The sequence below is a fragment of the Heterocephalus glaber genome, unplaced genomic scaffold (assembly GCF_053883595.1).
Source record: "Heterocephalus glaber isolate CG9 unplaced genomic scaffold, H.glaber_assembly_v1.0 deba00001444, whole genome shotgun sequence".
Lineage (NCBI taxonomy): Eukaryota > Metazoa > Chordata > Mammalia > Rodentia > Bathyergidae > Heterocephalus > Heterocephalus glaber.
In genome coordinates this window covers 25979325-26006009 of record NW_028258297.1, presented here as the reverse complement: position 1 = coordinate 26006009, position 26685 = coordinate 25979325, and the positions used below count along the sequence as shown (strand labels likewise).

General features: G+C 36.3%; 2 protein-coding genes across 2 annotated transcripts; one reads left to right on the top strand and one right to left on the bottom strand.

Moving 5' to 3' along the window:
- Positions 1-1381: 1381 nt before the first annotated feature.
- On the bottom strand, positions 1382-6127 carry LOC147827511 (taste receptor type 2 member 50-like). The gene is given in 1 exon segment (XM_087214102.1): positions 1382-6127. A coding segment is annotated over 1 exon segment (924 nt). The 5' UTR covers positions 3968-6127; the 3' UTR covers positions 1382-3043.
- Positions 6128-22664: 16537 nt separating this feature from the next.
- On the top strand, positions 22665-24255 carry Smim10l1 (small integral membrane protein 10 like 1). The gene has a single exon (XM_004845876.3). The coding sequence runs from the start codon at positions 22850-22852 to the stop codon at positions 23054-23056; it is 207 nt and encodes a 68-aa protein (XP_004845933.1). The 5' UTR covers positions 22665-22849; the 3' UTR covers positions 23057-24255.
- Positions 24256-26685: the final 2430 nt, after the last annotated feature.

The window sequence follows — 26685 nt, the reverse complement described above, 5'->3', positions numbered from 1 at the left end:
TAAAAGATGTACACACCTGTTGTTCCATGAAACAGTCACTGAGGTGAATGAGTTCATCCACACATCAAAAATTCTCCTCTTTTGGGCTGGGGATTTAGCTCAGTTGTTTCACTGCCTGCTGCGCAAGCACAAGGACCCGAGTTCGATCCCCAGTACCAAAAAAAACAAAAAAAAAACAACAAAAAAAGAGTTCTCCTCTTTGTCTGCCTCTCCCTTGCCCAGGAGGGCATATTCCTCTATCAGCACCAAACAGTCTCAGATTTCATTCTCCTTCTAGCATCTTCCACCAACATCTGCTCCATGAGACTCACAAGAGGCTCCAAAATAGACGAAAGATGATACACTGGCTAATAGTAAAAAGCATGGCACAATCATTCACAAATAGCTAAAGAATAATCAGCAGACCAAATGAACAAACTCAGCAACACCAGATTAACAGAGATGGTAGAGAAAGGCATAGAGTATTCACTCTAAAGGATTGACCCTATACTCACACCCCTGAAGCAGTTCTAAGCAATAAATTAATCCAATATATGTTTAAAATTTTCACAAATGCCCAACATTTACTAAGAAACATATCAATGAGGCAAAATAAATCAGAATGGGTAAATTATAAGGCAAGAGAACTAAGAATTAAAGAAATGCATGTCATCAGCATAGAGGTGATCCCTTGGGCTTGTCTCTTTTCAACTAACAAAGATGTATTCTGGAAAGACAAAGAGAAATACAAACTTTGGGTTGTGTGGAGTGGGAGCTAGTACAGGAAGTTCATGGGCTTTTACAGACAAGAGATCCGGGATTATAGGCAAGAGTTATGCTAACCCATGAGAAACTCTCCCTTTCAGGAATATTTTCTCCCTTTCAGGAATTTTCTCCCTTTTCAGGAATATTCATGATGTGTTCACGCAGTGTCTCCCAAAGGCCTGTTTATCAGATAACAGTACCCAAGCAAGAAGGTACATACTCACATTTCCTAAGACTTTCAGGAAGTGTCTCTAATGTCTGGGGACCCTAAGAGATCTGATGATCCACTGCATCGATTGGGAGTCACTGAATCTCAAATGCTCCCTAGATAGAGCTAATGAGTTCATCATTACTTAACTATTCCTGAATGTAAAAGTTAAATGCACAGATTGGCAGCCAGCAAAATTCTCACATTGCATCCTAAAATGTAGGTCATTATTGCAAGTAGGACAAAGGGGAAGCATCTAAAATTCTCCCTGCCTGTCAGACAATGAATAACATGTAACAACTCCATTCTCTGAGGAATTGTGGAATAGCTAGTCATTTGTTCTGACAAATGATCCTATATGGATAAGCTTATAACTCAGCAAGAAAACAGACCCAAGAAATCCATGCAATCTGAAGATTTTTTTTGCTTAATTTCTTTTATTGGTACATTTTAGGTATACAATACATTTACATTTATCATTGGGTGCTTGTACCTGTACATGATGTATCTTGGTTCTTATTTTTCCCCATTACCTATGCACCCTTCACCCCCTCCACCCTTCCCTATTTACATAGACTTTGCTTCCATTTTTTTTCTTTTCTCATAATTTTTCCTTTCCCTTCTTTCCTTTCCCCTTTCCCTCCAACTTCCCCTACTCCTTTGAACCTTTCCTTCCTATTTCAAATTATCAATTTGCAATCCAAAGATTTTGACAAAGGTTTTATTTTTGTTGATTTACCAGTCCTCATATAGTTCATTCATTTATCCATTTATTTATTCAATAAAATATCATTTTTATAACTAGTCTATTGCCAGTATTTAGGTGCTAGGAATAAAGAGTAAACAAGATGCATGTTATCTTAGCTTCAGTGGTGTGCATAATGTACCAGAGAAGTGGTATGATAAACACACAAATAAGTAAATTGGTTACCAAGAAGATATACATTAAGTCTTAGATAATAATGCTAACATTTTATAATTCTAAGTGCTAATTTAGTTATGTAGAATTCAGTTATTGTACAGGGTTATACATTTCCTTCCTCCTGCCACTAATGATTGTGTCAATACATTTTCTCTCATTTCCACATTTTACACAAGATTATACTAAACTAGATCTTTAACAATTCCCTGTAACTGTGAAGCACATTTAATGTTTACCACTTAATGGCTGAAGAAATTTCATGAAATTATGTATAACCATTTCTATACTATTTTTACAGTGAGCATATTTATGGTATCAGAAAGGTTAGAGACTTCATGTGTTAAGTTGAAAAAAAAATTTAAGAGTGGGAAATGAACAAAATGATTGTTGATTCAGAGGCCCAAATGTGGCTTAGGGGAAAAAATGAAATATTTAAATTCAGATCTCTATTTCAAAAAACATTGTCCTTATTTCAAGAAGAATAAAAGAATACGAAATGAGCCAGAGATGGTGGTGCATGCCAAGGACCCTGCTGCTGTGAGGAAGAAAGAAGCGAGAGGATCATGAGTTCAAGGCCAGCCTGGACTGTGTACCAAGACTGTCTAAAAACAAAAGGAAAATGAAAGAAAAAAAGCTGCAAGATGAGTTTTGCAACTGCATATGGAAACTGCACTAAAATCAAGTCATGAACATGGATCTCCCTTCTTCATCCCTGTTACAGATATAATCGTGCTCTAAGCTTTTCATGTACTTGTATTAAATCTAATATTCTTCTGTACTGCTTATGGTAGTACTAAATTTACTCTAAATATGTTTTTATTGAATGTTTATGTGCATGTTTTACAATACAATTTATGTTTATTTGTAATCAAAAGTGAAATAATTTTGGAAAACATAAATTATACCTCAAATGTACATCTTTTTGTATAAATAAGTGGTTTGCAAAAAAATGATCATAGCATATTCTGACTGTTTTTCTTATGTTTTCCATATGTGCACACTAACACACAAACACATACATACTTTTCTTTAATACGTTTAGCTAAAAAACTTTCTAGGCATGTCTCTAGAAAGCACTCAAAACACTATGGATAAGTAATCGGTATGAAGTACAAAATGTCACAGATTCCATCACTTTGGTTTCTGCTACAAGTCACACCACGTCCCTGTTATTGACATGGATTTGAATTTTTCCATTCTCTCAGCCAGCACCTTGCCTGCCAAAGAATTGACAGAAATGCCTGCTTCAGCTTCCTGTTTCCCCAAATCAGGACACACGAATGGCATGAAGGATATAAAGTCCCAATAACCTGGGAAAAAAAGGCTTCATTCTGCAATGTATCAGGAAGCCAAGTGGACATGATTATACACACAGAGTATACAGCAAATAACAAGAGAAAGGAGATCACAGTTTTCAAAGCCTTCACATGCATCTTGGTTCTGGTGTCGTGGGATCCATTGCCGTAGACTTGCATCTTCCTGATATGTTTCCAAAGGGAGTAGATTAACAGCAGAAAACAGATCAGGGATGTAAAAAAGAGTATGAAGATTACTAGATGAAATAAAGTTATATTTGAAATGTTTACAGCATCCCTCAATTCAGTCTTCCAAGTAATGTTTTCTTCACATTCTTTCACCCTCCTTGTCTTATTTACATTTATAGTTGCAATGTGAAGAAGCAATAACACCAAAGTCCCCAGCAGTATCCCTAAAATGACACTCTTAACTCTTCTCTTTAACTGAAGAAAAACAAGGTTGGAGAAATTGGCTATTTTGAGCAAATAAAATATACTCAGGCCAGCACCAAGCCAAGTGCTAAAATGGTTGGTTATTGCCCAGGCAATTTCAATAATACTTTTTTGATAACTCTGTAAAGCTGGATTAAGCACACTTACAAACAAATGTATTACTATTACCCAAAGTAAACCAATCCTGGAGACAGCCCAAGCAGTGAGAATTCAATCAGCTGAGGAGATCTTTTCTTTTCTGACCCAGTCGATATAGTTCACCAGTATTATGAAAACATTGGCAAAATTTCCAACAGCAAATTCTGCCAAGACTAAGATCAAAATGCTCCACAGTACACTTATCATATCTGAAAAATCAGAAAATCCAGTGCTAATGTTACTGGTCTTGATTTCTCCAACATTATGACTTTGAACTCCGCGTGCCCTTGACTTCTGGGTGGGCAGTTCTGTTGTTTCTTTTAAATCCTGTGACCACTATTAGGTAGGAAAGCAACAGAGTATGCTCATGGTTGAATTCAATCCTGCCTTCATAGAAAACAGGTTTTTTTTCAAAGAGCCAAAATTAGCTCTTATTCATATACCCTGCCACAGGTCAGCATATCTCATAACTGATGTTAGAGTAAAAGTTGCATTCTACTTTGCTAGAATGCAAATAAAGAGATATGATCTTTCAGTATTATGTAGTTTTTCCTTGTTTTACCACTCTATAATTTGTGTAAGTCATCTCTAGTTTCCTAAAAGTAAATTTTTAGATCTCAAAACAGGGACCATAAAAAAAAAAACAGGGACAATACAGTGAATATCTAAATCATTTGATTAAGCTTGATTAGATTTAGAATCATTGACACTATTGATTCTTTTTTAGTGTCAGATTCATGTAGAAAAAATTCCAAAATTTTGTAAACAAAAGCAGCTAAGTCTTACTTGTGAAACCAAGACCGATTCTCCTTAAAATCTAGTAACTGATAAGTAATACCTATGTATTACTTTATTTTTTAGAACCTGAAAAGCATACCTGTGCATGCACACAAGTAAGCACACACACAATCATGTATGCACATATCTCTTATGGATGGAGAGAATTATTGTCCTGTAATCTTCAAAGTGAAAATGTGCTTCAAGGAAGTTGTATAAGGTTAAATAATGCTCTTTCCCCTTCACACTTTTTAGCACACTAATATTTTGCAAATAAATCTCTCATGCCTAGACCTTTGGTAAAGTTGTTCTCATATTTAGTTAATATTTAAATATTAATTATATATTTGAAATAATCAGCAATTTTCTTAGTTCTTATTTAACATATGTTCTTCATTGCAGAATCAAGACTTCATTCATAAGTGTTCAGTTTTATCTTTCTCTAGTTAATTCATTTTTGATGACTTAAATTTTTAAGATTGATAGATGTTAAATTAGTCTCAAGTTACAAATTTTATTCCTTCCAAGTGTTTACAGTTAACTGTTTTTATGAGAGGATTTTGGAGTCACATTGCCACAGAAAATCAGATTCTCTGCTTAGCTCTGATCTTAGACTCTGCTTTAAAATTTCTCTCAGCTTCAGGACAATCACCAGTAAAACAAAGAGAGAAATAATACCCTCTTTGGCTTCATATAAAGAAATACACAAAAATTACATCAAAATTAATCTTTGACCTAAATGTAAGAACTAACACAATAAAACATTTAGAAGAAACCATGGGAGAAAAGTTGATTTTAAACTTTCGTTAGGCAAATCTCTTAGATACATCAAAACCATGGCACATAAATTTAAAAATTAATAACATTGATTGCAATATTTAAAAGTTTTCCCCGATTTCAAGATTGTAGAGTAACAATTAATCAAACAAAATACACAAAGCAGCAGAATGGAACAAGAAACAAAATCCAACAGTGTGTTGTATACAAGAATCACATTTAACATTAAAAAGAAATTCATAGACTAAAAATCAAAGGATGGAGAACAATATTCCATACATCAGGTACCTGAAAACAAGCAGGAATAGCTGTCTTATTTTCAGATAGTTTACTTCAAGCCAAATCTCTTCAAGTGAGGCATAGAAGGACATTACATAGTGGCTAACAGAATTATTTAAGTTAAAGAGATAACAATTACAAACATATATGCACTGAACAATGGTGCACTCAACTTCATAAAACAAACACTAATAGACATAAAAGATAAACATCAATACAATTATAATGGGGGACCTTAATAACCCTCTATCACAAGTAGACCAATTATATACCAAGTTGAAAAAAACTGAAAAAGGATTTGATGTGAGTGACTATTCTTAAATAACAACTTATCTGTTGCTGAATCTTCACCACAGACTCTTACTAGGGGAAAATGTAACAAGAATTTGATCTCAAAATGGCATTTCAATAAATAAAATATAAACCACAGTGACACTATCCTATAAGATATCTTAATTTTTAAGTAAATCCTTTTATTCTCCATTTAATTTTATAAATGAGACTTCTTGCCTAAAAACTCCATCATCACCCAAGTGTGATATAGATGTATGGCTTATTTCTATTTGTCCGTTGATTCCTAAAACCCTCTCTTTAGAAATAAGTGCTTGTTTATAAAATATTTCATTTATTTTAACTTTCTTATGAGAAGAATTTTACCTACACTAAAAAATAAATCTCACAGTTATCCTCTGAGAAGTTTTAAGATCATTTATGAATCATTTGTTCAAACAATGCACCTTAAATTTAAGATGTGCAGAATTTCTAAGTCTAAATGAATTAAGGTTGACTTGACCTTTGTTGTTTGCTAATGTATCTTACTAGTCACAATAACAGTCTTCAGAAAATTACTTAAACATTGTTCCAATTACATATGTAATCATTCCAAAATAAAGCACTGAAATACACAATGATGACAATGATGGCACCTCAATGAGAGAAACTTAAATGATAGATATGATCATAGTCCAGCTTTCTGAGTGGCAGAGTTCACCATGGCAGAAGAACACTAATATCCTTTACCATGGCTTCTAAGAATACCTTCACCTCATGCTTCAAGACTAAGCTAAAACCAACACACTTTTGATGAATCTTCTTGCTATTTTTTTTCCTTTGCTACATTCTAAGAATCATGGCAAAAATAATCTCAAAAATCAAAGCTCTGGATTTTTAGTTTGCATGTGGGAGATTTTATATGGATATGTGCATATTATCTATACAGTACTACAGTACATTATCTTTATTTCACTCAAAAAGATAGAAAGTTTGTTTTCATTAAGAAGAAATGAAAACTACTTTAGAATATATAAGCTGATTTAAACATTTCACAATGTATGAATGCATTCAAATGTCACATAGAACCCTATTAATGTACAGTTTTTATATTTTTATGAATAATTAAAATGAATTTAAATCTTTGAAAAATTTTAAAAGGAAAAATCTTTATTTCATATTTTAATACCATCATTAGAAAGTAAAATTCCCTCAGCTGCTTATTTACATGCCCAAATATTGAATTCTGGAGTTTTTTTACAGTAATAAAATTAGCACTACCTATATACAAATATATACAAAAATTACACTAAATATGTATTATACTTTAACAAAATTAGTTTGCTCTCTGTTTTTTGTTCTCCAACAAGGAACAAAGCAAATTTTGCCCAAGTCATAAGTGTACATATGCATAGTCACACAAACACACACACACATTTTTGTGTGTGTGTGTGTGTGTGTGTGTGTGTTTTGGTACCGGGGATTGAACTCGGGTCTTTGTGCCTGCATAGCAGGTGGCAAAACCACTGAGCTAAATCCCCAGCCCAATACACACATTTTTAATATGTGCTTGTGATTTTGTCTATGGGGGTAACAATATGAATATAATTATTATCCAACTTATTTGATATCTATACTGAAATTCCATGGAAAATCACTAATTTCTGCCTCTTTGAAAGGTGTGTTATAAATAATTAAATTGGAAAGTTTTTTAAGTGTCTAGGAAATATTCAGGGGTTTGCACCAAGATTAGCACTAAAAGTATGGATTCACAATCTATTCCTTTTTTCAAATAGTTTTTTGAAAGGGCTTTTTTAGATTTTAACTTGGATTTCCTAGTACCATAATTCCCTTTTCCTTTTTATTCAGCAGGAATTAAACTACAATGGTATCTATAAGAATATCCTTAAGCTTAATTTTATATTCCACTAAATTATTTTTTCTGATTTTGAAACTATTTTATGTTTAAATATGACCTGGATATAGAACCTAAATGCACCATAAAATAAAAAATTATACCATGTTATCACATCTTGTCAAAAAATAGAATTTGCCAGCTACTCAGACATTCTGCCATATATTCCTTCCTATTGGTACTAATTCCCTTCCTCTCCTCCCTCTTTACTATCCCAATTGCTACATTAAGTACTAATATTTTTCACTTTACAGTTACGCCATCAACATAATAAATTTTTAATTTTTTATTAGCATATGTTTGTGATACATAATAATTATATTCCTTTTGGATAAGTGGTCATATAAATATCAACTCTTGCTCACTTTTTCTCCTTCACCTCATCCCACACTCCACACCATACTCTCTCCCTCCCTCCTTCTCATTCCCTTTCCATCTCCAGAGTCTATCTCTCTGTTTCTGTCTCTCTTTTGATTTTGCTCTTTAAATTATTTATAGCTTGGGCTTCTCATAATAATGAAATCATCCAATATTTAAACTTCTGAAATAAAATTTAAAACTAAGGTAATGAACTTTAAAACTAAATTTTACCAATTTTTGAACTTTGTATAACTCAGACTGCTGAATTTTTATAGTATCTGGATAAATCCTCTTAATTTTCTATGTTCATCATTATCTACAAAGTTCAAATTTGTTCAGTTTCTTTGTTATACAGGTTTTATTGTAAACATATACATATGCCTTTCTGCTTTGGGTTGCCAAAAATGGAAATGACACCAAACAAATCTTGGAAGCCACATGGTAAAGACAGCCAACTTTTGATCAGTGTAATTCAATGAATAACTGTGTAAAGATTACTGACACACATCACTATTACTAAAAATCAAAACTACAGGGGCAAACCACTTTCTGGTCCCCCTTCTATCTCTCTTAGACAGAAGCTTTCTTTCTCTCAATAAATTTTTCCTACTCTTAACCTCCATTGTCCCTATAATACATTTTTTTATTTTAGAGAACACAAACTTACATTTCGGTTACCTAGCAAATTTGGGAATTACATCTCTTCCCCCAATATCATTTTGGAGGTCTTCCACCAAGATTACTGGCAAGAGTTTTCTTTCATAAGTTCTAACTTTGGTCTTTTTGCTTCATAGGCTCTGGATATTTGTTTCATAGGTTCTTGTTTTTGTTTCATAAATTCTGGCCTTTCTTTTGGCTTTTGTGTCAAAAGTGTCTTAATTTTAAGTTGTATGTTTTAAAATTTTTGCAAATTTCCATTCTCTTTTATGATGCATTATATAATTCAACTTGGTCAAATACATCTGAATACACTCTGGTTTATAAACAAGTCATATTGTGTGTGTGTATGTGTGTGTGTGTTCAATTTGTTACAACATATACCGATGTTTTGTTTGAGCTTCGTGATTTTTTTATTCTTTTTGGCCTTTTGGATATTTTTAAGATGTTTGCCTGTAACTCAAGTTGGCTTATAGATAAATGTCACTAAAGACATGCTTTCCCTAGGTATGATCCAATGATGATCCAAATATGATCCAAATGGATCCATATGATCCAAATGATGTCAAAACTGGTTTTACAAATACAGTTGATATTGTTGTCTATGTATAATAACTTGAAAAACTTTCATTGGTCAAAAAACTTTCATTGGCACAGGCTTGGAACCAATGATCATCTGGGGGCTTTGTCGAGCATGATTTCAGCGGAGACCGAGGGACAGATGCCCTCCAGGGGTCTCTCCAGACACGGTCCAGCTAGTGGGCTCATCTTGCAAGAGGGGCCTGACCAGAGTGAGAACAGCTGGTGGCCCTGGGATGCCTAGCACAGCCATCTGTAAAGTGCTACTCTGCTGTTAATTGTTATGATCTGGCTCTCATAGGTCATCCAAAAATTTGTTAAGATAATTAAATAAAGACCCTTGGGTTTAAGAAAACTACTGGATAGGACTCCCCTTGGTAAATAAAGGAATGGATGCCTGAAAAAAAAATTTATTCTAGCCTTTGTCCACAAAGGGGACCTCAATAATTTCCTTAGCCTTGTGGGAAATACATTGCTAATCATATTATTGTGATATGTACACATTGGTCAGGGTCAAATGGCTAAGTTTTTGTGAGAAAACAATAAGGTTTTATTAAAAATGCTCTCAGGGGATGGGGACTTATCTCAGTGGTTCTGCTGCCTGCCTCACAAGTGCAAGGTCCCAAGATCAATCTCCAGTATAAAAAAAAAAAATGCTCTCAGTACAAAACTAAGGGACAAAGGATTTCTTTTTTTTTTAAAAGGATTTCATATAACTATGATACTCATTGTTATATCATGGTATATACATTTATGCCTTTCCAGTGTACAAGTCTTCTAAAATATTTTTTATGGTAATGATCTTTTTTGACTCATGTATCTGTCTTTCTCTTGTATTTCAGCTACTTGTGATAAGATGTACATGTAAAGCCAGTATGAGATAACCAGTCAAATAATAGTCTTCTTAAAAATTTATGTGATGTATATGTTATATGTTTCACTACACTTAGGGATGCTCAGATGCCAAACAATGTCACACACTAAAATTAGAGGCTAGACATTATGAACTTCTAAGGTACATTTATAAGCCAATATGTATGTTAAATAAGAATTTTCTTTATGTCATTTAATGTCTTGTGATCAGATGGAGGTGTTTGACTAAAAGACTATTCCACACTAATATGGACACATGTCACAAAGATAATGTCATCATGACAGTCATGCTAAAATACTATATGTGGCTGTTGATCTTAAGTTTCTCTGTATAAAGTATAACTGTTGTCTGTTAACATTCTGCTGGGATTCAATTACTAAAACAACCATGGTTGGTAAGAAATAACAGCCCTCTAATTGTGCTATATATTTCAAAAGTGCTTAATGTCCAGATGAAATTATAATAGTTAAGCACACTGCTCCTACTGAAATACTTATATCACTGATCTTCTCTTCTGGGTGTTCAACAACTAAAGTTTGGAGACCAAAACTAGAAAGGTGACTGGGCTAAGAGGACAGCCAATATTTTGGCCCTGGCCCTCCAAGGTCAACAAAGAATCCAAGACATGAGGGAACCTTTCCTACAGGAGCCTACATCCTTGGTAAGTCACACAACCTCCTGAGCAAGGAGATTGCTGGACACCAGAGGACAAATGTATCATGTCCCAAAGGAGGGTCACCAAGAGGGAAAAGCCTCCCATGCTTTCACCAAAAGCAATATGGCCAAGCAAGGCCATGACCCATCCTAATGGCTGACACTGACAGAGGAGGTGGGAGGTTCTATGCATGATTCCAAAGTAATGACTGAGGAGACTTATCTGACCTTGATAGACAGCAAGATGTTGATTTTGATTGACACAGCTCTCACTTTAACTTGGTCTTAAACACCCAGCAGAAAAGAATGACCAAAAGAAGTATAAAAATAACACAGAGTAATAAAGCTACATATAAAAAAGGGCTCCAATCATGGACCCCTTCTGGTGGTTTTCAGCTATACCAGTAGCTGACCACAGTTATGGATCATTAGAGAAAGCTATAGTAAAATCTATAAGAGTTCAGCTAGAGTTTAAAATTTCTTAGCTAAATTTGTCCTTCAAATTATCTCTCTCTTCGTACAGCTAAGATTGGAAAGACTTATGACAAAATACCAGACTTATACATAACCTCCATCAATAAAAGAGTCTAAGACAATCACTATTTCAGTTTCTAAGTGTGACTCTTTCCCTGACCTGCCTCTCCATTCTAATGCTCATGTTCAGATTATACATGTTCTAATTTCTTTAAAATGTTGTTTATTCTTGCCTAGAGGCTTACAAACTCCAAGCAGTCATATAAATGGAACCAGTGACAAATGTGCTAGACTTCTTTTACCAGGATCCAACAGCTCATAACTGCTAAATTACAAGACAACTTCTATGTCAGATTCTGAAGTCCCTTGGACCTTCTCTTCTTTGTGGGAGGCTATTACTGGTTCCTCCTGGTGGAAACACTTGTTGGCTATTTTCATAGCAGTCCTGATGACCTTATTACTTGGCCCATGTATTCTTAACTGTTTCTTTGGCTTTGTCACCTCCAGACTCAAAGCTACATGACTACCCAAGATGACAATGCCTGGTGTCTATTGAGGGCCTTTAGATAGACCCTCTGTAGAGTAACTCTGACTGCTGATCACAACTAGGACCCTCTTCAGCCAGAAGTAGCCAGAACAGTCTTTGCTCTTTGCCCCCTCCCAGCAGTTAGGGGTACTTCTTCAGGGTGGGGGATATTGTCCATAAGTAAGTTAATTAGATATCTTGTAGGCAGTTAGACAGGGCTGGCCTTCAAGGAACCAACATGGAGGACAGTTGATCCAACAGGGAAGACAGTCAAGGAACCAACATGGAGGACTATCAAGACACATTCATTGAAGTCCAGCATTGTAGGAGAGAAGCTACCACACCCATGTAGGATAAATAGCAGTAGCTGATATTCTAAATAGGTATCAATCACCTGGGTGGGGGACCAAGATCTTCCAAGAAAGATCCCTGACCCACCCCTTACCGAAAATCCTTCCTCATTACTTGTATGCTTGTTATGTGACTTGCCTCCTCATTGGATCCCCATTTAATCAATATTACATAAGCAACTATACTTGTCATAGTCTTATTTGTTGTTCACAGTTCTGTCCACTTTCGTGATTTCTCATTGGATCAATATTACCTAAGTGACTGTACGTATAATTTAACTAGTTGACTATAGTTTTGTCCCACTTTGAACCCACCTCACCTCATGGCTTTGTCCCATGAAACACCTTTGAGAAGCAGGGTGAGCAGGCAACCCACTTTCTGGTCCCACTTCTGTCTCTCTTAGACAGAAGCTTTCTTTCTCTCAACAAATTTGTCCTACTCTTAACTTCAGTTGTCCTAGAATTTATTCTTCCATTTTAGAGGACACAAACTCCTGTTTAGGATATGTAGCAGGTTAGGGAGTTACATCTCTTCCCCCTGTATCACTAAAAGGATGATCTAAAGTGGGAGAAAATAAATTTATTTTTTAGCCTTTAAAAAAAAACTACATTATATTGTATTTGAGCCATTTTAATTTTGGGGTCCTATTTTCGATAGCAGGTTACACAAACAAATCCAAAAATTGTAACTGAAAGTGGGCAGACTTGTTTAGAGATATTTAGGTAATAAAAATATACAGATATCGGGGATTTAGCTCAATGGTTCCATCGCCTGCCTTGCAAGCGCAAGGACCTGAGTTCGATCCCCGGTACCAAAAAAAAAAAAAAAAAAAAGCAAAAATATACAGATAGGGCCGGGGATTTAGCTCAGTGGTTTCGCCCCCTGCTATGCAAGCGCAAGGACCCGAGTTCAATCCCTGGTACCAAAATATGTATGTGTATATATATACATATATATATATGTATATATATATCCCAGTTACCAAAAAAAAAAAAAAAAAGATAGCTGCCACTAAAGTGGGAGAGACATGGAATGTGTAAAGAAAAATATATTTTGGTTGCATATTGGGACATGAAACTTTTGTGTGATGAAAATCTTTGTGGAAATGTTTATATGAAAAACATGGAATGAACTAGAAGCAAATATTTTTTAAAGCTTCCTAAATTTTGGATGATATTTTATTTGATGACAAGTATTGTGCATGACTTAATGAAATCTGTAATATCAAAATGGATTTCTGGCTCCCAAATTTGTATTACTGGGGATAAGTCTTAAAATACATAACTTCTCCAGGAGTATATCTTACCCATAATCCAATTCGGCTATAGGCAAGGAGGATAATAATGAACATGAAGAGGGTAGAGCACAAAACCACAGAGAATGCTGGGTAAGGGAGCTCCCCCTTGAGATCAGACACAGACTAACCAGGAATTTTCATGTTAAGTCAGTCCAAGTGGTTCCACAGAGCCTACTTAGCTTTTATCATTGCTATGGCTCACACTGTTCTTTCTCCCATTCTCTTCTCAATGGAAGTGGGTTTTGTTGCTAATGTAATCAGGTTTTTTTTTTAAGTTGACAAAAGAATTTTATTATGGGGGACCGGGGATTTAGCTCAGTGGTTTCAGGGCCTGCCTAGCAAGCGCAAGGACCTGAGTTTGATCCCTGGTACAAAAAAAAAAAAAAAAAAAAAAGAATTTTATTATGGGGCTTAGGGAACTTTTTGCATTACAGAAAAAGCATTTTCCACATCTTCTTCAACCTAACAAAGTATATACTTCTGGCTTCATTTTCATGGCTGCAGTTTTTATAATGGCAGTCAGCAAATAAAGAGATGCTTGTCATTCAAAAAAAAAAAAATGGGAGTGAGGGTATTCTTTCCAATTACTCTGATCCTAATTATCCCTTTTATACTTGGAGATGGGGGATGATGAAGCGGGGGGCATTCATCCTGAGTTTATCTCCAGATCATGAGGAACTACATTCAAAAGTGAGAACTGCTTATCACCCAAAAACTCTGGACTTGAAGCTGATACACCTTAAATGTAGGACCATGGCTTCTACTCACAAGGAAGTACAGGTGTGTTCTCTGTGGGGTGAAGGGGAGATGTAGTGATTTAAGATTAGGCATAAAATATGTGGCAGATATTATGGAGTTCACCAAAATTCTTCTCCTCTGCCTGAGCACACATGACACTGCATCTCCTAGCCTCTTGTGCACTTAGGCATGTTCAAGTGACTGAGTTCTAGTCAATAGAATATGAGAATTGATGTGTTAAAATTGTGTCCCCCAAAAAAAGTAGAATTCTAAAGCATTTCAGAGAAAAAAATTACTGGAGATTTGTAGGAGACATCCCTGGGCAGTACTAGTGGGCTATGAGTGGAACATGCTTCTTGCCTTCCATAATTTGGCTATATTGTTTTATGTCAGGAGTCAGACCAAAGCTCTACGTGACTCACATGGGTGTGTCAGATGGTGGACTGGGCAAGTATAGACCTTCCCTTAATGGCTGCTGTGGAAACCTAGGCCCTGGTCTAAGTGGCAGGGCTCTGCTGAGTTACATGAAGCTGAGGTCTGTGTGACCCCAATTAAAACCTCTTCCCCTGAATTATCACTTCTCACTGACCCGATGGGTTGCATGCTAATTTCACCTGGTCCCAGTACCTGTTTATTCTATCCAAGCAAGATAAACAGTGCTTCCTCCCTTACAGCCTTGCCTGGCGCCATCATGCCAGGTGTTCGGCAGTGTTTCACAGATGCCTTCAAAGCACACCGGGCTCCCTATTCCTTCCGACGATTGTGTTCAATAAAAACTGGATGTCGTTGGGGGCCTTTGTCTTTGCTGCCATCAGCAGCACTGACCAGGATCCAAGACTCAGCTTCTCCACTCTTAAGTCTCCTTTCTGTCTTGAATTTGCCTTGTGCCATGGTGGCTCACAGGAGGCCAGGACCCAAGGCAGAGGTCCTGGTAACATCCCATTCCCCATTCCCTACAGAGACTGTGCTATTAAAAAATTATAGTTTATCTCTTCCCCTTCTACAGTGAAAAATAATTTACTGTTTCTCAAAAAAAAAAAAAAACTGTCCCTCTTAAGTACTTCTCAGCTTCCCTACCATCACCACCACACACACACACACACACACACACAGACACACACACACACACAAAACAAATAACACAACTATGAAATGTGTTACTATGGGCAACTATGAAATGTGTTAAAGTTTGCTAAGCCATCTACTACCTGAATCAACGAATAACTGCAGAGAAGGGATGAATGAAGTACTATTCAACTGTAAAGAGGAATGGAGAGGACTGCTATGTATTGTGATGGAGTCATTCTCAATTACACTTTTAAAAAGCAAAATGCAGACCAATAAACGTAGAATGCTATATATTATCTAAGAGAAGGTAAAAGCTATAATCCATAGGAAAAGAAACCGATGAAAAGAAAAGACATTAGGTTTCTCTGAATATATTGTTTTGAAATTTTTATTCTAGTACCATGAAAATTCATTAAACAATCACAAATAAAATTACAAAATGAAATATTAACTTGCAAAAATCAAAAACAAGGAACCTATTTGATGGACAGTTTAAAGAGTGAAATTGTTTCAAATGATCTTAAGACACAATTTGACTTTTATCTCCATTAGGACATATCATAATAGAAATCTTAAAACTGTTGTAAAAATATATTACTAGAACGTAACCCAAGTATTGTTAACTTGAAACTGCTATACACAGAGATACACACAAAAATATATGAATGTACTGTTAAGAGAACAAAATTTCCAGCATGAGAAAAAAAGAAATAGACATTAAAATCTGAATTGGAAGTATCAGTATAAACTCATTAAAAATTTTTAAAAGAAGTTATTCTGGTGGCTTAAGCAAAAAAGACACTTATTAAAAGGTATCAAAGTCATCATACAGTGTAAAGAAGCAAAATTAAAGCTAAGCATCTAGACATAATGCATGTATTAAATATTTTTCAGATGCTCTCTATCATCCCCATGTTTCAAGGCTTTACTGCAAGGCATAGGAGTATACTTAACTTCATTTTTAAAAAAGTAAAACTGTTATCCAAAGAGTCTATGTCATTTTTATCACTGTCAGTAATGCATGAAAACAATTAGTATTGTCAGTGTTTCCAACCTGCCTTCACCATCTCTCCCTTTTCTTTCATTTTTCCTGTTTTCAGCTCAGGTAATTTCTATTAACTTACCTTCACTGACCATTAATTCTCGGTCTCTACTGTGCCCAATCTATTAATAAGCTAGCAAATGGATCATTCATCTCCAACATCAAGTTTTTCCTGTCCAGTGTTTCATTTGAATCTTCCATATAATTCCCATCTCTCCAAAATTTTTTTCCACTGTATTTTTAGCAATAGTCATGACTCTGTGTGTGCATGCATGTGTGTGCATGCATGTGTGTGCATGCACGTGCACACGTACATGAAGGGTTGAACCTAGGGCCTTCACACTAAGCTACAATCCCACACCTTTTTAGTTTTTATTTTTAAATAGGGACCCCTAAGTTGCCCAGGCTAGGCTCAACATTGAGATCCTCCTGCCTCAGCGCTGACCCCCCAATACTAGAATTACAGGCATGTACCACCATGCTCTGCTGAGTATATTTAAAAACTGATAATTCTAACCTCTTAGCCATTGTTTTCTCTTAACAATGGCTAGTGATTTGCATGTTTACATATATACAATAAATTCTGAGGTAAATATTATCATGCAGAAATGGACATGCCTCCTATTCTGTCAGGCCATTCATATGTGAAACTGAAGCAATTTCATGTGTTATTTGCATTTGGATTCAAAGTACTCCAGATAGAATGTCACTCCCCAGTGTTCACTAAGGGCTGAAGTGCAAAGGAGTTTTTGGTATTCATGCTCAGCTTCAGGAGTCCATCCACATACCATAGAGAAGGTTTTCTTACCATGTTCTTGTTTCTCAGTGCAGTTCATGGTGTTTTTCTCCTCCAGCAACTGCCTCTATCAACAGCTATGTACTTTTCCCTCAAATGGGGACTTTCTTAAGTGTTCTCACTACTCCCACAATAACAAAATACCACTAATCTGTGTAGAGTTCTGGTTGAAGGTGGCTTTCCTCCCACCCCAGTGGCAACATATGGTTTATACCTAGTGTCTGTAATGGAATCCAAGGCAGGCGGCCTTCCTGGCCTCCCCAAGGACCAGCCAATCAATGTCTTATCAGTGGAAGGTCTTACTATCGTGAAGTTAACCGGCTCCCTTGTAGCAGCAAATGCCATTTGCCTGGTGCCCACGCACGGTCCATTATGGGAAATTTTGTGCCTTTTCTCAGTGGCAGATGGCTTCTGCCTAGTGTCAGTGTGGGAACCAGAGTGGATTTCCTGTCTTTCTGTAGCAGCAGACCTCCAACACGTGTCATTGCAGGTCCAGGGGTAGAGTTTTCTTATTCCTCCAGTTCCAGGGCTTTTTGCTTGGTGTCAGAGTAGAGTCCAAACTACAGTGGATTGCCTGCTCTTCACTTGGCAGTGGCAGATTTTGCTCAATGAAGGATTCAGAACATGAGTTCTCTTGCTTGTCCCTCAGCAGTAGCCCATGACCACCTTTCACTTATATGGGGTCTAAAATACAGGTGGACTTCTCTAGTGCTTAGTTCCACCTTCAAAATTAAGCAGACCATGTTCACATGTACTTTAGATTTCTATTTCTGCTATAACAAATTATTACAAATTCAGTGACTTAAACATCACGATTTTATAGTTTTATACATCAGAATTCTGACATAGGATTCACTCAGCTAAGAATCAAGTTGTCAGCAGGGCTGCATTTCTTTCTGGAAGCAGAAAGAGAGAATCAATTTTCTTGTTATTTCCAGCTCCTAGAAACCATCTGTAATACATGGCTTTTGGCTTTTCTCCTCTCCTCTCCCTATGTGTCTCTCTCTAGCTAAGACAAAGGCTCTACATTTAAGGGCTTATTAATTACAGCCACTGAAATAATCCAGGTGCATATCCTTGATTGCATCTGCAAAGTTCTCACACCATGTAAGTCCCAGGATTAGAATATAAACACCTTTAGAGGGTCATTATTCTGCCTACCATGTCATGTATGAAAAAGGATCTTTTTTAGATCTCCTGACCTGTCTCCAGTCTTTCTAGCAAATCCTTGCTAGAGGCACCAGAGAAAAGAAGTGGCAATTGCATATCACTCTGTGTCTGAGTTTTCCAGGAATCTTAAGCAGAATCCATACCCTATTAACTAATATAATAATTGGTTGAAGTTGCAGCCATTTTTCTGACATACATTTACAGTAGATACTTCTTCTGTCTCAGTACTACCAAAGATAAAAGAGTTTGTATATTTTACCTGGAAGGACTCATCATTTTTTGGAATTCAGTTTACCTGCTTACCTTGCAATCTCAGCTCTAATAAGTTCAAAATAAACTATGAATTTGTTGCCCAGTAGTTTATTCTCCTTGTTAAGAGTAAACACAACAATTTCTCATTGTTTCCTACCCTCTAAAAAAAAAGCAGAATTCTCAAATTATTTCCCAAAATATATGTATGAATATATACATATATACATATATATATATATATATCTCATACTCTTCCATATGCATGGTTTACAAGCTTGTCAATCTATTTTTTAATTTTTAGTGAAAGATCAATAAATAGATGATTTCTCATGGAACACCTCTGGCCTTTGTAACCAAAAATAGAATAGATCTTAATAATCTGACAATTACTATGTATGTTCCATTATCTAAAAGAGGTAAAAGAGGGGGAGAACAGAGAAAAAAGTCTTTCTAGAAATAAGAGTATACATTTAGCTATGGTAATATTCTATAGAAATGAATCAGATTTGCTATAAAAGTTTTCAATACTATTTGTTAAAGACAAAAATAAGAGACTATAGCTTTCAAGGTCTTAGCGTTTTTTCATATTTTAGTGATATGCCATCACAAAACACTGAATTTGTTTCCAAATGAAATGTTAATAGAACAAAGACTCCATCAGAATCACAATTATATGATTACTTTTATACTTTATCCAGAGAAAAATGGTTGAGAAAAAATAGGTATCTTGAGTTAAAAAAAATTATTAGGTAGAAAGCAAAATAGAAGGTTTTAAGTAACTCACCAATCCCTAAAGGAAAGAATGTTAAGTTTGGTGTTAACAAAACTCAGTAGTGTGGTATAAACATAGCTGACAAATTCTAGAAATGGCTACACTGATGAAGACTATTAAAGACACCTTCCAAATACAGTGCATCAAGGCACCCAGGATAATCATTTTCAAACATTCTAAACATGAATTAATACCACCATCAGCAAAATATTCTCTTAAAATTAGCACAGAAAAAAATCTTAATTTTCAATGTTGCAACTGATACTCTACTTCAGTATGACCTATCTATGCTTGATTTTACAGTCTGCATGCAAAAATTGCCCAAAGTTGCTATGTAACCCAATTACTGGTATCTAGCTGATACATACAACTTATTTTCCTTTCAGAGTTTTACTAAACTTATGCAAAAGTTTTCACTAAACTTCAGGCATTTTCCATGTATGGTAATGATTGAAACTGAACCCAATCTGTTAGGAAGCAAATATGAAACATCCTGTTACCAATTTGCAATTTTTCTTACCTTCAGCCTTGGATCGTCTGGATCCAATCCTTACATTCTGAACTTATTTTTTTACATAACAGAGTACTTACATTGGTAAATTTAAGAACTGAGAATTCAGCAATATGGTAGTTTGCAAACCCGCTGCAGCTTACCTTATAACCTTTCTGAAGGATCATTGAGCTAAATAAGCCTTTAAAAAGTATTGAAGCCAGGATACAGAATCAAAACCAGGGATATTAAAAAAAGGTTGGGGAAGGCCAAGTGAAGTCAATAAAGTACCATACAGATGAATGGTTTAAGACATATTATTGGTGATTGCTTGCTATGTTCCTATTGGCAAGAAATTAGTCCTTCAAGTCTAAAGTTTAAGGGACAGAATAAAAACCACAACCATCTAAAATACTGATCCTATCCCACCCTCCACTGTCAGGTTCACCTGATGGAAATCCTTCATTGGCTCTAGAGCATTATAGAGACTGGGACTTTGTGACTGATCTTTACATATCCTTTCCCATTAGAATAGGCCCTCAACAAAGCTATCGCATCAGTGGATAGCTACTTATATTCCTCAAAGAGTCAGAGTGAAAGACAGGATTTTCCAGATTTATTTCTATGCTAATCAGGGCCAGGCCTGAAAGGGGATTGGCACAAGGGAGAAATGGAAGACAGAATAAGGACACATAATCTTACATAGTTATAGTAAAAGATCCAGGGACTTAATGACTTCTATAACTGTGAATGCTGACTACTAGCTCTGTGAATTGTTTCAGTTTTCTTGTTGTTGTTTTGTTTTTGGTACCAGGGATGGAACTCAGGACCTTGAGCTTATGAGGCAGGCGGAGGAACCACTAAGCTAAATCCCCAGCCCTGAATTGTTTCAGTTTTAAGAGAGAATAAATTTTAAGTGTGTATTGAAACTATAGATATTCTCTTGGTCAATCATTTTGCTCTTCAGTCTCTATACCAGTATTTTCGAGGCTGTCATAAGTAATCAATTCCTCTAGTTGCTGGGGTACCATAAAGTACGAAAAGAAGAAATTGTAGCTGAGGACACACAATTAAGTTTTACAAATTTCAAAATGGCCTGTTATTTCTATCAGTCATGTCATTAGAATATATAGAAACAAGCACACAAGGCTACAGTAATTATAATTTGAATAGCTGCCACTGATAATCAATATGGGGTGAGATACGGAATGTTTGAACAAAAATTTTCATTATGGTTATGATCACAAACCATGCATCTGCAATAATCCATGAAGGTAGGTTATGTATGATGACAAATACAGTACTCTCTAGTTAAAATAGGAGCTTAGTTCATATGGCTTTTTCCTTTCCTCTGTTAAAATGATGACTTTTAGGGGTGGATCTTCCAATGCTGAATCAACACTCCCATCCCCATAATAAAACCACTTTTTACATACTTCCAGATCTGACTTCTAATAGCTTGTTTTGTTAAACAAATTTCTATCTCTGTTCATACTTTTTTCTCCTATTATCTTCATCCAGTTTTAGTATTAGCACAATATTGATTTCCTAAAATGTGGGGAGAAAGTGATCCTGCTTTAAATGTTTGCTATAATTTATCAGTTAAAATGTATATGAGCCTGTTGTTGTCATATAGGTAGGTTTTCAAGCTAGGAATATACTTTCTTTAATAGGTGCTATTCAAACTTTGTATTTCCTCCAGAGTTAGTTTCATTAATTTGTCTTCCAAGGTACTGCTTAGAAGTTGTCAAATTTATTTCAAAAAAGATTTTTGTAATATGCTTTCTATATCCTTTTAAATTCTGTAAATCTGTGGTAATGTCTTCTAGATCTTGATATTGTAATTTTAAAAATGTATAAGTGATATTGTGTAACAGGAAGAAAAGGTCTAAAGGAGCAGGGGAAGTGGGAGGGATAGGGGAAAGGAGAGAAAAAAACATGAGAAAAGGAAAAAAATAGAAACAAAGTCTTTGCAAATAGGGAAGGGTGGAGGGGGTGAAGGGAGGGCAGGGGAAGGGGAAAAAAAATAGGAACCAAGATAATCATGTAATGGTACAAGATCCCAATGAGGAATGTAACTGTATTTTATACCTAAAATGTACCAATAAACTCAATGGGGAAAAAAAGGGGGGAGCTTAGTGAAGGTAATGAAATGTGCATCATTTAAACATCAGGAAAGCAATGTGGCTATGGGAGACCTATTATGTAAGCTTAAGGCTTTTGATGGTATGAAAGTACAGGAAATGTCAGTAGTATTTCAAGCCTTGCAGCCTAGCCCAGGTTTCTCAAGTGCGTCTGCATGTTGAAATAACTGGAAATCCCACACTTAATCGGATCTCCTTCGAGTGGGAATGTCTTTGTATATACGCAGTACAAAAAAAAAAAAAAAGGTTGGTGGGGGAAGGTTTGTTTTGCTTTAATGAGTTGCCACTTGCAAGCTAAATAATACTAATCTGTACATAGGAAAATCCATACCCTATGACTGCGACCTTTCATTCCACTTATGGTGAATAACGAAGACAGACTCTGTCTGCACTGGCTTAGGTAAGATCATCTTACCCTAACAGTACAACTAAATATATCAAAAGGGTAGCTAAGATCTCTCATCACATAGCAGACAAACAGGAATTTTAACCCCATCTGGGCCTTATAAACTGTATGCCCTTGAGAAAATTACATAATTTCACTTAGCTTTTTCATTTTAAAGTGGAAATACCGGTGCGGCTGTGCGTACAAGTTATATAACACAGCCCTACCACTGGTTAAACTCTGAACAACCACTAGAAGCTGACAGGAAGGGGCGGAGCGCCGGTGGCAGCCAAGCGCCACACTGGAGCAAGCAGCGGCTGCGGGACACGCAGGTGTGAGCTGGGGGGCCGCTTTACCCTCTGTTCCTGGCTGTGGCACAGGGGTCTGCGGAGGCTGCGGGGACCTTGCCTTCAGGCGCTGGGCGGGCGGTGACAGCTGGTCCATGGCCCCGGCGGCGACTCTGTCTTCCTTGGCCATCAGGGCTTCAAACCCGCCAGTGGCCCCCACTTCATACGGGGTCTTTTGCAAGGGGCTCTCCCGCACCCTGCTCGCCTTCTTCGAGCTGGCCTGGCAGCTGCGCATCAACTTCCCCTATTTCTACGTCGCAGGCTCTGTGATATTGAACATCCGCTTGCAGGTACACATATAAAGCCGGTAGCAAGCTGCTGGCCTCCGGAGGCCGGCAGGATGGCGGACTCCCAGGAGGCCCCCGGGCGCAGCGAAGCTGCTGGGGACGAGCCCCGCAATCTCGCGAGATTTCGAGGGCGCCGTCCGCGAGTGAACTCTCCGCGCCGAGCCGTCCCGGAACTGTGGGGGAAATCCCGTGGGCTTTAGGCAGCGGAGAGACGCTGTTCCGGGAAGGGAGACCTTCGGCTAAGACCCAGGAAAATGGTTAAGAAGCTGTGTATCCTTAAAATGAACTCCAGACAGATTTCGGGATATGAGAAAGGGCACAGAATGCGTTATGAAAAAAGGAAGGCCAAATTTTTCAGAAAAACTGTTAAATGAAAACAGACTTACTGTGTAACTTAAAATGAAGCTATCAGTGGACTTCGGAAATACTGGACCGGATTGTAAGCGAATAACCATGGTATTGCGGATATGAAGTGGAAGGCCTATATTTCTTCACCCCAGAAGAAAACGATACCAAAATTCTCAGTGAAAAACAAACTATACAAGAAAAACATCCTCCAAATACTGGACCTGAAACGCTGCAGAATTTTGAACAAATGGTGGAAGCGGGAGAAAATGGACTCTACCTCAGTGTCCCTGTGAACAGCGCTTGGATTAGGACCTTGGAGCTAAAGAAAAGGAAATCCAGTCATAGCATAAAACTTGGCTATTTTGTGAATAACATTTAAATAATTATAATGGAAATGTTGTGTATGATTTTCATCTTTAAAGGAATACTTAATCATGGCTGCAGAGTAGAATGTAAATTGTTAGCCTTGATGTACAAATACATGGACAAGTGGCAATGTTGGAAGAGGGAGAGGGAGGTAAATAAAATGGTTCTGGTGTCCTTAAAAATTGTGAAGTTGAGAGAGTGCAATCTGTTCTGGAGGAGAAAGAAGATCTTATTAGCCTTAAAGTTTCTAAAACAGTAATGTAAGTATTAAAGGGGAAAGTTGGTAGGGAGAAGAGTATGAAGTCAACCGGAAATGCTGGAAGATGGTAAATTCAAGTGAGATTTCTAAAAAAAACTGTTAAAGCACCCGGTATATTTGAATATATTAGAGATTTTTTGTTGTTCAAAGTCTGTGAGTGAATTAATAATTACAGATTTTTCAAATTTAAGAAAACCAAACTGGTAATAAACAGGAAAAATAAAAGGTTCAAAAACTACAATGTGTCTCTCAACTGTGATACTAGTCATATAAAGTCACTCAGTCATTTAAATATTGGCCACTGATTTAACAAAAAATGATTATGCAACTTTGAGAAGGTGGAGTTGGAGAGAGATGTATGTATAATGGTGGAAGTTTGGTCAAAATCTAATATAGAGGGCAGGGCACGCTTGCCCAGCATGCAGGAGGCCCTGGGTTTAATCTTCAGCCCTAAAAATAGTAATAATCTAATATAGGAAAATTCAGAAAAAGCAGTATAAGATACTTGTTTTTGTTGGGGTTGGGCTGTTTGTTTTTTGTTTTTTGTCTTTTTTTGCAGTACTGGGATTAAAAGACCTTACATTGAACCAGTGGTGTATATTTCAATTACCTAGAGAACTGTTAAAAGCAAAATGTATTTAAATTAGTTTTTAGTCAAATAAAAGCACATACATAGTTAAATAGTACTGTTAGGCTGACAATGCAAAACAGCAAACCTTTGCCTTTTCTTTCCCTACCCGATTTTCTTTCTCCAGAGACAAACATATCTAACGCCAAACTATTGCATCTTTCTGCCTCAGCCTCCCAGGGTACTCAGACTACAGATGAACACCTCTGTGCCCTGTATAAACACTTTTTTTTTAAAACTACAATAATAGATACATGGGTATATATGTGTGTGTGTGTGTGTATGTATTATATGCTGTGACAGAATGTCACATTAAAGTATGAACAAAGTGTAAAATGAAATATGGAAAGCCTGCTTTTTCAGAGGTAGTTTTCAGTCCCATGGTTACAGTTAGGGTATGGACCCTAAAGGGATTGGAATGAACTTCTACCGTGATTCTAGGTGAGACATCTGAGCAGGAAAGAACCCTTATTTCCTGACAGATTTAAATTAATGCCATTCTTTGTTCCACTCATTGTGTCCAAACAATACTTTATGGTTTTAAAATAAGAAAAGTCTTGACCCGTTCAGCACCATGTTTGGCTTTGTGTAATTGTTCTTCCCCCTATTTATTCCTTGTCTCTAGCCAAACTTTTTCTAGAAAATGTTCCTCTTCCATCTGCTTCCTCAACCATTTTTCTGCCTATATTCTTCCGTGTTTTAAGGCTAAGCTTAGATGGCATGTTTTTACATGAATTTTTCCTAAATTCCCCTGACCAGGTAAAAGCTATGTTAATAGCAATGAATGCCATTTTCATAGGCTGCCTTATTTTCCCCTAATTGTGCATTAATTTTCTAGTTTTGTTTTATATAGCTAAGGAGACATTTTCTGGACAGTTAACAGCAGAAACCAACACATTTTACTTTAAAATATCAAAAATATAATTCAGTCAATAAAACAAATATCAATGAACTTAGAATGGTAGGCTTTACTATTTCCCAGAGACATTAATGTCATAATTTGTTACACTGAAAAGTGTGCCTGGGGTCCGGGGATTTACCTCAGTGGTTTCGCTGCCTACTGCGCAAGCGCAAGGACCTGAGTTCAATCCCGAGTACCAAAAAAAAAAAAGTGTGCCTGGCATTAGCACTGAAATGGTGACACAGTGGGTTACTTCATTTTGGTGGCTACATGAATATGTGCTTCCTCCAGCTTTTTTTCCTCATATCAATCATTTGCTGCACAGAAGAATTTAAGCCACTTTATACCAAACATCATTTTATCATATCCTCCAACCAGATTGGAAGCTCTGAGGAGGAAGGTACTGTGTCCTATCCAGTTTCACACCCTGTAGTATCAGCAAATACACAGTGATTTACCATTTATTCTGCACAATTGCTCCCAAACCTTGATGTATATTTTTCCTCCCACTCGCTGCATTTCAATAAAGTTTCCTGGGGAAAAAAATACATTTTTTCCCTGACTAAACCACTTAGTTTTCTAACTCATAAGCCATTTTGTTCCTGTTAGCATACTTCTAGATCGCATCCATAACGGCAATGATTTATAGGTTTCTTGCTTTATTCCCAAGCAAAGCACATTGCCAGATGAAAGTGGATAATAAATATTGTTGAATGAATAAGTCATTGCCAATTTAATTGGTTATTCTATATATAATCATCAGTCAGTAAAGGAAACAAAGATACCTTTGCCACCGGTAGTTATTGTCCATAAATTGAGTTTTTTAGGGCATCATAAATGTTAGTTCAGAGATTGCTCAAGCATGAGAAAGCAAAGAGGTAATACAATTATTATGAATAAACAAAAAAGTTATTTAAGAATATAACTGATTCTAAAATCCTGCAGAATAGTAACTGTGCTATGAGTTATTTAACCATAAAAAATAACATAGCAATATATATAACTTAAGGGATAGAGAAGTGTTTTGCTTTGTTTTGTTTTTTCAAGGTAAAGCTGTGATGCCTGGAGGGGGAAAAAGCAGCACATAATCCCTATCAGCATACTTTTTAAGTTTATTAAGTGTTTAATACCAAGAATTACAG

What these genes read in the sequence shown, in the direction of transcription:
- Smim10l1 (XM_004845876.3), top strand. Translation starts at nt 22,850, where the DNA reads ATGGCCCCGGCGGCGACTCTGTCTTCCTTGGCCATCAGGGCTTCAAAC.